At 56.4% G+C, this 12,469-nt stretch overlaps 1 protein-coding gene across 12 annotated transcripts in view; it reads right to left on the minus strand.

Moving 5' to 3' along the window:
- Window positions 1-12,469, minus strand: part of DGKD (diacylglycerol kinase delta) — a 113,043-nt gene that overhangs the window by 13,312 nt on the left and 87,262 nt on the right. For all 12 annotated transcript variants that reach the window (XM_060624221.3, XM_060624220.3, XM_060624225.3 and 9 more), the window contains 9 exons: window positions 11,884-12,030; window positions 10,900-11,028; window positions 9,359-9,455; window positions 6,323-6,433; window positions 4,289-4,385; window positions 3,949-4,056; window positions 2,737-2,850; window positions 1,563-1,697; window positions 1,099-1,250 (listed from right to left, as the gene is read on the minus strand). In XM_060624221.3, the coding sequence (XP_060480204.2) occupies window positions 1,099-1,250; window positions 1,563-1,697; window positions 2,737-2,850; window positions 3,949-4,056; window positions 4,289-4,385; window positions 6,323-6,433; window positions 9,359-9,455; window positions 10,900-11,028; window positions 11,884-12,030 (1,090 nt within the window). The remainder of the gene's footprint in view (window positions 1-1,098; window positions 1,251-1,562; window positions 1,698-2,736; window positions 2,851-3,948; window positions 4,057-4,288; window positions 4,386-6,322; window positions 6,434-9,358; window positions 9,456-10,899; window positions 11,029-11,883; window positions 12,031-12,469) is intronic.

Below are 12,469 nucleotides of genomic sequence, written 5' to 3' on the forward strand. Positions count from 1 at the left end.
CCCAGGAAGTGGCCGCAGGCAGCAGCCTGTTGTCCAAGGGACCCAAACGGGCAGGGAGGGGGCGGTGACAGGGTCAGACACAGCCAGAGCGCCAGGGACAGAAGGAGCATGAGAGTCAGGGAAGCTGGCCAGGGAACCACTCGTCCTGCCCTGGGGAAAACGAGGAGCAGCTGCCGGACTTCAAACAAGACAGTGAGATGCAGGGCCCCATCTGTGGGGCTGCCACGGGCTTTGAGGGGACAAGAACGAAGACAGAAGGAAGCCAGAAGTGGGTGGCACACCAAGGAACCGAGAAAAACTGTAAGAAGCGAAGCCATCAGGCCCGGATACTGATTTGGTCACGGGAACGGGGGTTGCAAAAGTGGCGCTGGCTGCTCCAGACAGAGAACTCAGCACAGGACGTGCTCTCGGGGGACCCAGAAGGACCCCGAGAACCAGAAGTGCCCACAGCATTCCCGGGAGAGCCGGGGGCCAAGAGCCTGACGCCTGGGGAAAGGGCAAGGGAATGGCCCCAAAGGGCGCACAGAGCCCAGAGCCCAGAGCCCACAGGGCAGCGATGCTCCCGGCGAGGACAGCGGAAGAGGAAGCCACAAATGGCACCACTGAAGATGGCAGGATGTGGCGGCCGAGAGACCCCTCTGGAGTGAGGCACGCCAGCAGCAGGCACACCGGGGAGGTGGGGAGGATGGAGAGGGGCAGAGGGACCTCTGTGCTCCAAGTCTCAGGGTCCCAGGAGCCACTTCTCCAAGGCAGAGTAAGAGCAGGAAATGCCTCCGGCTGTTGTCTTTTTTTGTTTTTTAAATACCTACGAGGTGTTTTAATAACAAACCTGCTGTCTGGGATAAAGGAGAAGAGGCAGTAAGTGAGCGATTCTGAAGAATTCCGGATAGGCTTTAAAATCTGTGAGCTGGCTCTGAAAACGCCTGGGGGTTTTAGGCCTCCATCTACATACACCCCGAGCTATCTCGGAAAGTCAGGCGAAATAAACCCTATCCGAGGGCCAGCTTGGAAACCCCAGCCGGGCCCTCGAGGCGGCGGTGGCGGCCCCCAAGGAAGACCCGGGGGGAGGCCCAGCACGCAGGGAAGGCGAGGGCCCACCTGTGGATGAGGGCTCCCGCTGCCTGCCCGAAGTGGTCCATCTGCGTGGCCTCTTCCTCAGACAGGATCTCCGGGTGCAGAGAGAAAGACGGAGGGCGAGGAAGTTCACACTTCTGCTTGTCTTCCCAGGACTTCAGGGTGTTCTCAAACGCCTAGGGCACGGAAACCTGGTGTCACACTGTGCGACCCTCTCTCAAGAGGCGAGCACGTTTTTAACCGCAAACGCTGCTGGGACACCAGCTGGACGACAGCCAGAAAAGGAGACACAGACTTCTTTTTTACACTGAGGAGGGCGAATCGTCCCGGAAATTACACCCCTGCTCACTTAATCTCTGCGTCTGGAAAAAGCAAATTCCCAGAACAAAACACTGGAAACTCCAGGTCTCCTGACAGGAGGTGCACAGGTGTGCCTGCAGGTGAGCCCCGGGACGTCCCTCCGGGTCTCCGCACGCAGCCCTTCTCACCCGATCTCTGGTGAGCGTCTGTGCCCGGTTCTTGTGGATGATCCGAATGTATCCCGGAGGCTGGACCCAGGCCTCTCCGTCCACTTGCACAGGTACGCCCTCATCCCCCAGGATGGAAATCTTCACCGTGCGACACTGAGAAAACACCACAGCTGTGACTCGTGCGCCGCGCTGAACCAAGGAGCTAAGGTGCTAGATCTCAGCCCTGCAGGAGCCTTCCTGTCCCACACGCCCCTGCACAAGCCAGCTGACATCTGGGGTGACGCCGTGCCCACGGCCAACCACCAGTGCGGCCAGAGCATCCCCATCCAGGGCACAGCTCATGAAGCCCAAGGACCTGTCCCTCCCCACCATCCCCCTCACCCAGCACGGCATCTGTGACCGCAGTGAGACCTCGGTGGTCAGACACAAGCACCAGGCCCAGGGTGGGGACTCACGACCAGCAAGAGCCACGGGGCCCTGCTCACGTGCAAACACTCCCAGAACAGGGTAAACCAGTCCCAACAAGTGGTTAGCGATGTACTGTTTCTCTTTTCAACAGAGAAACACTGCCAAAGAGTTCGATCTTAAAATTCAAACACCCTACGCTCCGCAGGGACAGACTGAGGCAGGAAGGGCCGTAACATCACAGCCTGGGACTTGGGTGGGCTAAGGAATCAGCCTCCCTGCTTCCTTGTGCCTAAGAACACTGCCCTCCCCAGCCCATCGCCAGTAGCAGGGAAGCCCCTTCCCCTTCTCCCCTCTCCAGGTGGGCCTCAGACCAGCCAGGCGAGGCCACACTTTCTCCACCGCTCCCGTAGGCTCGGCCTCCATTCCCAAGCTCAGGATGCAGCTCCCGAAAGCTGCAGCCACAAGCCGAGTTCAGTGGGGCCTGTCTCATCTCATCCCGCCTCAACATCCCACCTCAACACGGCTGGCACCCGCAGAGAAAGTCACGGCAGGGGGCTCAGGCAGGATTCAAGTTGGCCCCCGTTTTGTAAGAGTGTTTGTTAACTGTCAAATACGGCAAGTGGGGCCGTGGGCGGTCCTGGAAAAGCACCCCTTCTCCCGGGCTCTGTGCAGCAGGAGCCTGCTGACAGAGGAGACTGGTTCTGGGCCAGGCCCGGCCTCTCCAAACACGCGTGAGCCACGCTGCCTCCCACGTCCCTCCCACCCGCGGGCCCACGGCCGATACCTGGGCGATTCGGTGGTGCTGCAGCCTAATGACGCGAGAGACGGCCATCTGCATACTGCCAAATACAGCGACCACCTCCAGAATCTTATCATCGAATGACGGAGCTGCAAAAGTCTGAAAGGGCCAGTGTTAGGAGCTGACCCCTGCTCCAAACCTCCCTGCACAGCCCTCTGTTGTTCACTCTCGGGGCTGCTGCTCTGGTTACAGACAGGCGCACGACGCGGCTGGTGTGTCCTGAGAAGCAGCTGTGATGTGACTGTGTCACTGAGGGGGTTTCTAGTGAGACCTTGACTGGAACCAGCTGCCTGGGACCAAATCTCTGATCTGCCACTTTCTAGCAGTGCGACCTTGAGCAAGGTACTTAATTTTCTCCTCCTCAGTTTCGGGCAAAATTAGCGTGTTCCCCAAGATGCTCTCAAGAGGACGGAGTTAATGCACGCACAGTGCTTAGAACGGCAACCGAACATCTTTCTCGTTGTTGATTTTCGGTAATCTCTACACCCAATGTAGGGCTCAAACTCACAGCCCCGAGATCAAAAGTTGCACACTCCACTCACTGAGCCAGCCCGGCACCCCGGCAACCAGAACATCCTGAGCGCGCAGTTCACGTTCGTTATTTTGTTAGCTATTACGTACAACGGAAGCTGCATCCGTGGTTAAAAGCAAACACTTTCCAAAGCCAAGAGTAATCCCAGACTTCTTCCGTGCATTACACAACCCCACGTGGGCTCGGACTTGTCTGCATTCCGCCCACTACACGCCGTCAGAGAGCTTCCTCCACACCCGTCTCCCCGCTAAGCCTTCACATGTGCTGTTCCAGCAATTACCTGGAACAGCCTCTGCGCCCTCCCCCGACCGGACCTGGCCAATCCTGCGTCTCCCTTCAGGTCTCAGTGCAGATGTCCCCTCCTCTGAGAAGCCTGCCCAGACCACCCCAAATCGGAGTCGGGCCTGGCTGCTGGCATCACACCTGTGCCCCTGACCACATCTGTCCTGCCCGGCCTCTCTTCTCACGAGCGGGGGACCATCTCTGTCTCGTTCTCCACTGTCCTCTGACCACCCGCACAAGGGAGGAGTTCTACCCACACCTCCGCACCACCCTCAGAGCCCCAAGAGCCAGAAGGCTCCATCAGGGCCTGAAGTGGTGGACACTCCTTGAAGGGATCACCCACACCCAGCTTGGGCCCGGCCACCCAGAACCCCCATACGTACATCATCTTCCTTGGTGCCCCCCCAGAAGTTGGTCCCTCCGGCATAGCTGGGAATGTTGAGGACAGCAATCCCCTGGAGACTGGGGAGTGGGATGGGTCGCCCATCACACTGTGCGGCAGAAATGCCGGAGAAGGAAACAAGGGAATGACAGCATCAACCCGGTCCTTCTTCACCAGCAACCCGCCCGCCCGCCCGCCCGCCCGGGGCGGAGAAGGCCACCACCACAGCTGGGCTCTCACTGAGGGACCTCAGGGCGGCGGGAGCCCACGCCCAGTGAGGAGAAGGGCTCACAGGAGACCAGGCGGGCCCTGGCCTGCCTGCAGGAGACCCTCTTGCTCACCTCCAGCAGGACCTTCTGCTCCAGGTTCCTGTAGGTTCTGTGCAGCAGCTCTTTGGTTCCAAGAACTCCGTACCACATCATGTTCTTGGTCCGGCTCCTGGAGATGGAAAGCAAAGAAGTGACAGGACCCCCGCTCTCTTTATACGGCTAACGGCAGCCACTGCCACAGCCGCAGGAAGACGTCCCATCACACAGCAGTCAGACTCGGCAACCACTCACAGCCCCGACATCTCACTAAGGAAGGGCATTTCCTCCTTATGTGCCGATGTAAGATGTGCATAAAGAGACACGTTTAGTGATAGAAAATTCTGCTGAAAAGTAACATTCCCAAGAAAGTAATTTTACCTAAAAAGGTAAAAAAGACATTACAAACCTCACAAAAAACCGATAATGATTTTTTTTTCCAGCTAGAAAATTATGCTTAGCATAGAAAATTTGGGAAGTGCAAAAAAGCACAAAGGAGAAAAAAAATCCTCCTAATCACCACAGCTGTGTGTCCTGATGGTAAAAACTTTGGTGTATTTCTTCAGTCTTTTCTAAGTCTTTGACTCACGGGGGAAACAGCCAGTTTACGGTCTGCTGACCGACTCTGCTCACTTGGCCCTGCACCCTGCATCCAGACGCCAGACTGATCACAGCGGGGCCTTTCCCTACGGGCCCTTGTCCACTTAATCCCTGTGACTGGAGCCAGCCGGTTCCCAGTCCCAGGCTCCGTAAGTCACGTGGCAGTAGCCCCTTTGCACACACCTCTCTGCAAATGTTTCGTTACTTCTTAGGATAGACTCGTAGAAATGGAATTCCTCTTAGACCTTTTCAAAGCTCTTGATACAAACTCAGGGATTATCCTAGCAGGGGCCCCCAGTTCTAAAAATGTATTGCACATGGCTTTGTCACTCACTATCTTACTCTGTTAAATTGCACGCATTTTCATGCCTTTTCAGTTATTTTTGAACTAACGGGGGCCTTTTTAAAGGAGTCGGGCTCGCCATCATGTGCTGAACAACAGAGATGTCCCTGGGGGGCTTCTGAGACACTTTCCTCCACTCAAGAACCCCAGCATTCAAAGGTTTCTTGAATTCTTAAGCTTGATTTTGTTTTCTGAGAAATCTGCACCTACAGAGCACCTGGGTGATCACCAGGGCAACTCCTCAGGTGTGGGAGCCCCTCCCACCCAGCTCTCCCAGCGTCCCCTTCCAAGTGACAACGACACCAAGGAAGCAGGGGGCACATGGACGAGATGGGACGACAAACAAGTTTGTAGGCTCTCCAGCAAGGGGCCCCGACTCCTGCATCAGCGGCTGTCTCTGGCCAAACTGCACATCAGCTTCTCCTTTGCCAGTTCTAGAATGTCAAAGCCGAACGGTCTCCTCCTCCAGGTGATTACTGAAGGGTGGGGTGGGAGACGCGAACTCCCTGCTTCACTTCTCGTGTTTTCCCAGGGGAGACGGAACCTCCACCTCAACCCAGGAGGAAGCTGCCCATTTCTCGGCATCCCCTCCCAAGGCGGGGAGGGACGAGTAGACGTCATTTAGGGGGAAAAAAGGAACATCCCCAAGGACACCCCTCGGGCCTCTCACGTGGCTGTCTTCCTACAGAGGGGTGTCTCCTCATGGGCGTGGTGGGGAGGCAGCCGGGCCGCCCCCGACGCCGCCGGGGTCTCACGTACCTGGCACAGTACCCTCCTAGCACACTTGTCACCTGTCCCTCTACAGCACCACCACGACTTATGACGCAGACCCTTCTGACTGACTGCGGTCACTCATGTTCTCATGTGGAATTTGTCCTGACCACACCAACCCTGAGGGCTGGAACCCCCCCTCCAGGCTGGCCTCCCAGACCCCCAGCCTGGTCCCACCCACATCTCGTGCGAGCACCTCTCTTTCCAACAACGAGGCACCTGGCTTTCACATCTGCCTTCTGCCTCCGCGCTCTGGACACCCACTGCCTCGCTGACTCGAGCGGTTCCCTCGCTACCCGGAAGGGGAAGTGAGGACGAAGGGGCAGCTGTGCACACGAGCCCGCCACACCGCCTACCTGCACTTCTCTGGGTGCTCGTCACGCTTGTTGTTGAAGTCCAGGGATATCTTTGCATCCAGGCCGATGCCAAAATAATTGTTCATGACGCACTTCTCCGTGTAATACTCTCTGCAAAGGGGGTTTCGGACCCATGAGAACCGCAGGTCGCTTCACAGCCTCCCCCTCCAAGCATTTCTCCCTGAGGGCAAACTCGTGGCTTTTCCTTCAGTAGCAGCTTTACTGAGGCTCAACCTCACATACTGCCTGAGGCGCCCACTTAAAACGTAAGACTCTGATATTTGGTTGAAATTTTTTTGAATGTTTATTTATTTTTGAGAGAGTGAAACAGAGCATGAACGAGGGAGAAACAGAGAGAGAGGGAGACACAGAATCTGGAGCAGGCTCCAGGCTCTGAGCTGTCAGCACAGAGCCCGACGACGCGGGGCTCGAACCGCAAACCGTGAGGACATGACCTGAGCGGAAGTTGGACATTAACCGACTGAGCCACCCGGGCGCCCCAGGACTCGGTGATTTTTAACATATTTGGTTGTGCACTACTATGCATTTTAGGGCATCTCATCACCCCAACAGCAAGTCCGCAGCCCTTCGCCATCAGCTCCCAAACCCCCCCACCAGCCCTGGCAACTCAGATCTGCTGTCTCCACGGTGCGCCTACTCTGCCAGGTTCGTATAAACGGAATCCACGAGCATAAGGTTTTCAGAACGCATCCGTGCTCAGGACCTCATCCCTCTTGATGGCCAAACGGCACTCTGCCGTAGACGTGTGAGCACCGACACGCACGCTGTCGTGGACGTGTTCTCACTCCTCGGCCGTGGCCCCACAGGTGCTCTGAGCCGCGTGGAAACCGTACCGTGAGGAACTACCAGACCGGGTCCCAGAGCAGCCGCGCCATCTCACGCTCCCACCAGCAGCGTGAACCTGACCGTATCTATGGCACACGCGCTCTGGCGTCTTCAACCCAAGGCCTCCCAACACTCCTTCCTTCCCGAGATCCGATCAGAGCAGCGCATCCCAGGCCCGGGGCCAGCACGGCCCTTTCCCGAGTCCGCTGCCCACAAGACTCATTTCATTCCAGCTTCTCGGCCTCCCCCGCAATCACTGTGGCCACCAGGGCCACACCGGGGCTCCAGGGCCCTCCTTTCCTTCCAGGAGGCTGGCTGAAGGAAGGAGTCCCTGAGCCTCCACCCAGAGGAAGCAGCAAGGAGGAAAGTCCGTGCCTGGCGCTCCTGGGTTCTGCAGGGAACACGTCTGGGGTCAGAACTCGAGGTTTCAGCTTAATTTCAGGTTAATTTCAGGTTAACAGGCATGTGCAGCCTGATTTGGGAAGCCATCACCACATGGACGTGTTTTTAGGACACATCTAATCCGAGTGCCTACCAGCTTAGTGAGAGCAAAGCTCAGGGAGAAACTGTTTTCTGAGAAGACGACCACGTGCTGACCAGTATCTACAGGTCCTGGGAAAACGGAGGCATCCAACTCACAGAACCAGCATGGGGACAGGGGAAGGGGGATGAGGAGACCGGGCGCAGAGGCCTGGGAAGTGGGGGATGGCCAGGCCCCAGGGGCCACCACAGGCAAAGGCAGAATGACCACAAGTCTAGGGGCCCCAAGCTACAGCCCCAGCACACCGCCCTGCGCGGAGGGAGGAGAGCAGCTGGCCTCCCCGGGTTAGGCTCCCGCTTCCTGAAGCGGAGAGGAGGAAAAGACACCGATGCTGCCAGGTGCGGGGCTTCTGGTCTCAGGGGAAGAGAACAAACGAAATACTTGGCTCAGGGGGCCCTGTGTGCGCTGCTCACGGAAGGCTGCGGCTCTGGCCTAAGGAAAACGGCACCAGGGAGCGTCAGGGCCAGAGCCCCGTGAGGCAGGCAGGAAGCAGTGTTGGGCCTGGGACAGGGACACTGAGGTGCCTGGGCAGGCCAGAGGCTGGCAGCAGGTAACTCCACTGAGGCCACCCTGGCAAATCGGGGCGGCAGAAACGGCCACTCTGCACACTTCCAGCTCTGCTCTCAGAACCACGGGGTCCGTGCAAGCTGCGCATTTGTGTCCCCTCCCCCAGCATACCAGACACACGCGGCTGGGAACATGCAACCCACTGCCACCGGCCACACTGCCCAGAACTTGCCATCAACCAGCAGAAAGGGAAATCTAGAAGACCAGATTTTCAAAATACCGTTTGTCTCCATAACGGCCTCCATACACACAAGAACGAAGTCCACTAAACTGCCTCGTCAAAGTCCCCACCACCTGAGAAACAGGGCAGAGGACACAGCACCAGCCCACAGAGCAGCACCGAACCTTCTTCCCTGTGATGGCAAACCTGGGACGGTATCTCCCAGATTCAGCCCCAGAATCCAGGCCACTGCAGCACCAATAGGGCAGAGCGGGGGAAGGAAGGATGTCGGGACAAGGTGCCAATGCAGCGCCAGCTGGGTACGGGAGAGCGACAGTGAGAACAAGGACCCAGTCAGCTCCCAGCAGGAGTTTCTGAACCTGCCAAAAACCTCAGACCAGGAGGGATGTTCAGGAGCCATAGACGCGTGACCTCATGGGAAGCTGGGATGAGCCGGGACAGGCTATGCCCGTCACACATTTCCAACCAGACTCTTAGCTGAGGCATTTCTAGGTTTTCCTTATGAGCTAACCAAAGCTAGAAAAGGACAACCTAGTCATCTGTACACGAATTCCTCTGGCCAATTCCAAATCTGTTTTCTGGGCTCCAATATTCTTTTCGTTGTTGTTGTTGTTGTTGTTGCCTGTTTTTAACATTTATTTATTTTTGAGAGAGAGAGAGAGAGACGAACAGAGACAGAGGGTGAGCGAAGGAGGGGCGGAGAGCGAGGAAGACACAGAATCTGAAGCAGGCTCCAGGCTCTGAGCTGTCAGCACAGAGCACGATGCAGGGCTCAAACTCAGGAACATGAGATCATGACCTGAGCCACAGTTGGACACTTAACCGACTGAACCACCCAGGTGCCTCATGGGCTCCAACATTCTTTTAACATCGCGCTTGCCTGGTTTACCCCCATACTCACAGGTTTTCTGATTCCGAGTTAAAGGGATCAGCATTAATTAACAGGCGACTGATGACTGAACCTCCAGGCAAGGAACCAGACATCCCAGCCCGAACGTCTGTAGGGGAGAGAACAGGAAGAGACAGCAAGTTGGGATTCGATGAATTAAGAGAAGCTCATGTCTTCAAGGCTAAGGGACACATACTCTAAAACACTATTGTGACTAAATATTTCTAAATAATGTATAAACAGATCCAAATTTTGACATCTAAGTGTTTCAGGTCAAAAATCACCATCATAAAGCCATATTCATGGAGCAAAATCAAACACGGTACATAGTAGAAACCATCACCTAAAAGTTCAAAAAACAGCTTAAAAAGACAGTTCTCATTATGTGTAAGAAGCTGCACCAAAATGATCTCTCAGTACAAGTGATCTTAGCGTTCAGTCCTACAGCTGCGCGAAGCTAAATTCATGAGACGGAAACATCAAGGAACACCCCAGGTGGCCAGAACCCTCAAGGAACCTGCACCCTTAAGTCACAGGGGTGCCTGGGTGGCTCAGTCGGTTAAGCGTTCGACTTCAGCTCAGGTCATACTCTCGCAGAGTTCATGGGTTTGAGCCTCGCGTCAGGCTCTGCGCTGACAGCTCAGAGCCTGGAGCCCCTGGAGCCTGCTTCGGATTCTGTCTCCCTCTCTCTCTCTCTGCCCCTCCCTTGCTCGTGCTCTTTCTCTCTCTCTGAAATAAACATTAAAAAAACTGTTTTTAAGTTTTAAAGGCAGAGACAGAACCCTGCTTTTAAACCTTCTGCCAATCCACCCCTTCCAGTAACATCTATGTCTCTGGTTAACCAAATAGGTCTCGTTAGCCTCATCGCCCAAGGACTTCTGGAATTTTCTTTCTATTCAATTGAGATTCACCAAGAAATTGCTAAATCACCATGGGAGCAGATGGTATGGCATGGGCTCTGCCAGGCCCAGGAGGCCTCAGGAAGTCACCTGAAGCTGGTGAAGGGGCTCTTACTGGCAATCTCAACCCCTTGTGCTACTCCTTCCTTCCGCACAAAGTATGGTCAGCCTCAACCCTATGCCGGGAATGCTGGGAAAAATGAAGGCAAAGACAGAAAAGTGGACTGTGCCCAACTCCCCTGGTGGCCAGTTGTGCCCTCCCACCATCATGCTAGAAATGATGGGATGACTCGACTGGCTCCCCATCACAACCCTCCCCTCCCCTTTTTCTCAGGAGAACTCCTACTCATCCTTCAGTACCCAGCTCAGGTACTGCCCTCTCAACGACATCTTCCTGGGGCCCCAAGCAGCAATATGGGTGTTTGCTGCCCTTTACACTAAATAAGGGCACTTTTCACACCATGACATAACTTTGGAATCCTGTCTGTTTGCCACAGGCCTGTATATAAACTCTTAGAGAACAGGGACCCGGTCACATTCATTCTCACAACTCAGTGCCAAAGCGACAGATCCTGGACCTCGTTAGTTGGCAGCTTATCGCCCCACGCGCACCGGCCCACAGACACACTCAGCCAACCCACGGGGGACACTCACTCGAGAACAGGATCTTGGTGTTCAGTGCAGGCAGCCCATCCCGGTTTCCTGACTGGGGAGGAAGAGAGGCAGAACTGCCCAGTGTCAAACTTCCTTTGCTTATCAGCTTCTCACATGGGGATTTGGACACTATAAAATTATAAAACAGAACCAAAACCCATAAAACTGTCCAAAACAGAACATTACTCAAGTACTGGAAATGATCATTAGAGAAACGACCGTTCCGAGGGCTGAGGGGACTGGACAACAGTTGCCAGCCACTGGTCAGCCCCCTGCAGAGTGTGCAAGAGGAAAGAGGAGGGGAACGGGAAGGGGGACACAGAGGCAAGTGGGTCTGGACGCCCTCTGGGGGGAACACAGGTGCAGCCGAGGCTGGGATGGGCAGGAGGGGCTCGCTCCCGGTCACAGGCGGGGCCCAGTGGAGCTCAGAGCAGATCAGAGCAAATCCCGCCTCCGGAAGACACCTCCCAGCAGCTGGTACAGGCCATGAGGGAGGGGGCTGCACACAGAGGGGAGGCCGTGTCTCTCCACAGTGGCAGTCTGCGCTGGGGGCCGGTCCAGGAGGGATAAGCATCCCCAGGCAGACCGCCCAAAGGGCTAGGTGGTGCCCCGGCCAAAATGCCTGGCAGCCTGGCCTGGAGCAAACTGCACAGGTGCACAGAGCTCGGAGGCTGCAGCCAGGAACGCCTGGGCCCCAGGTCGGGAGCTGCGGTGCGCAGAAAGGACCACAGGCCTGAGCCCTGCTGAGTCTGGCGTACACAAGCAGGTTCTGAGGAAAGCGCACGCCTTCCTACGGGGGTCCCACCGGGTCTCCCCCAGGCCAGGGAGGTGGTGCACGGAAACAGGCCATGTGTCTGCGACTTTTTATACTGCCCGCGGCCAAAGCAATTATGAGAAGGCACCCTAAAACTTCCGGGGCAGGCTTTCCCACTACTGCAAACCCAAGGGGCTGATGATGGCACTGGGATCAAGACCAGCCGGTACCTTTGCGGAGGCTCCTGGCCTTGGCAACCCCACAGCTCTCCGTGGGACACACTCTGTCATCCTTCGGGTCTTTTCTCTCTTCCGACTCAGAGAGACCTAAGGTGAACCCCTCCTGTTCTTGGGTCTGGGCGTTCTGCTCATCGACAGCTGCAAGGAAAGAACGCCCACAGCTAAGTACGCAGCCACGGAGTGCGCAGACGACGACGTCTAGTGACACGGTGCCTGCTGTGCACAGGCTCCTCTTGGACTCGGTGAGCTTTCTTCCATATCCTCTCAGCGGAAGGCTCACAGCCCGACACTGCCACCCCGTCCCCACTGTTCTCCAAGTGCCCGTAAGAGTGCCAGGCACCTGGGCATCCATGCGGACGGGCTGGGGAGAAGGGGGAGAGCCGAGGGCTGGAAGACGTGGAAAAGGGGAGTGGAGTGAGGGCACACAGTGCCCAGAGGGGACGTGACAAGGGGCCTCCTCCTGAGGGTCACACCGGTGCGGGGTCACAACCCATCATTCTCACTGGAGGACAAAGATGGAGTGAGTGGGAACGGGGTGGGATTTCCGAGGGTAACGGGAGCATACACAGACGGAGAA

The sequence above is a fragment of the Panthera onca genome, chromosome C1, assembly GCF_046562875.1.
Source record: "Panthera onca isolate mPanOnc1 chromosome C1, mPanOnc1 haplotype 2, whole genome shotgun sequence".
Taxonomy (NCBI): domain Eukaryota; kingdom Metazoa; phylum Chordata; class Mammalia; order Carnivora; family Felidae; genus Panthera; species Panthera onca.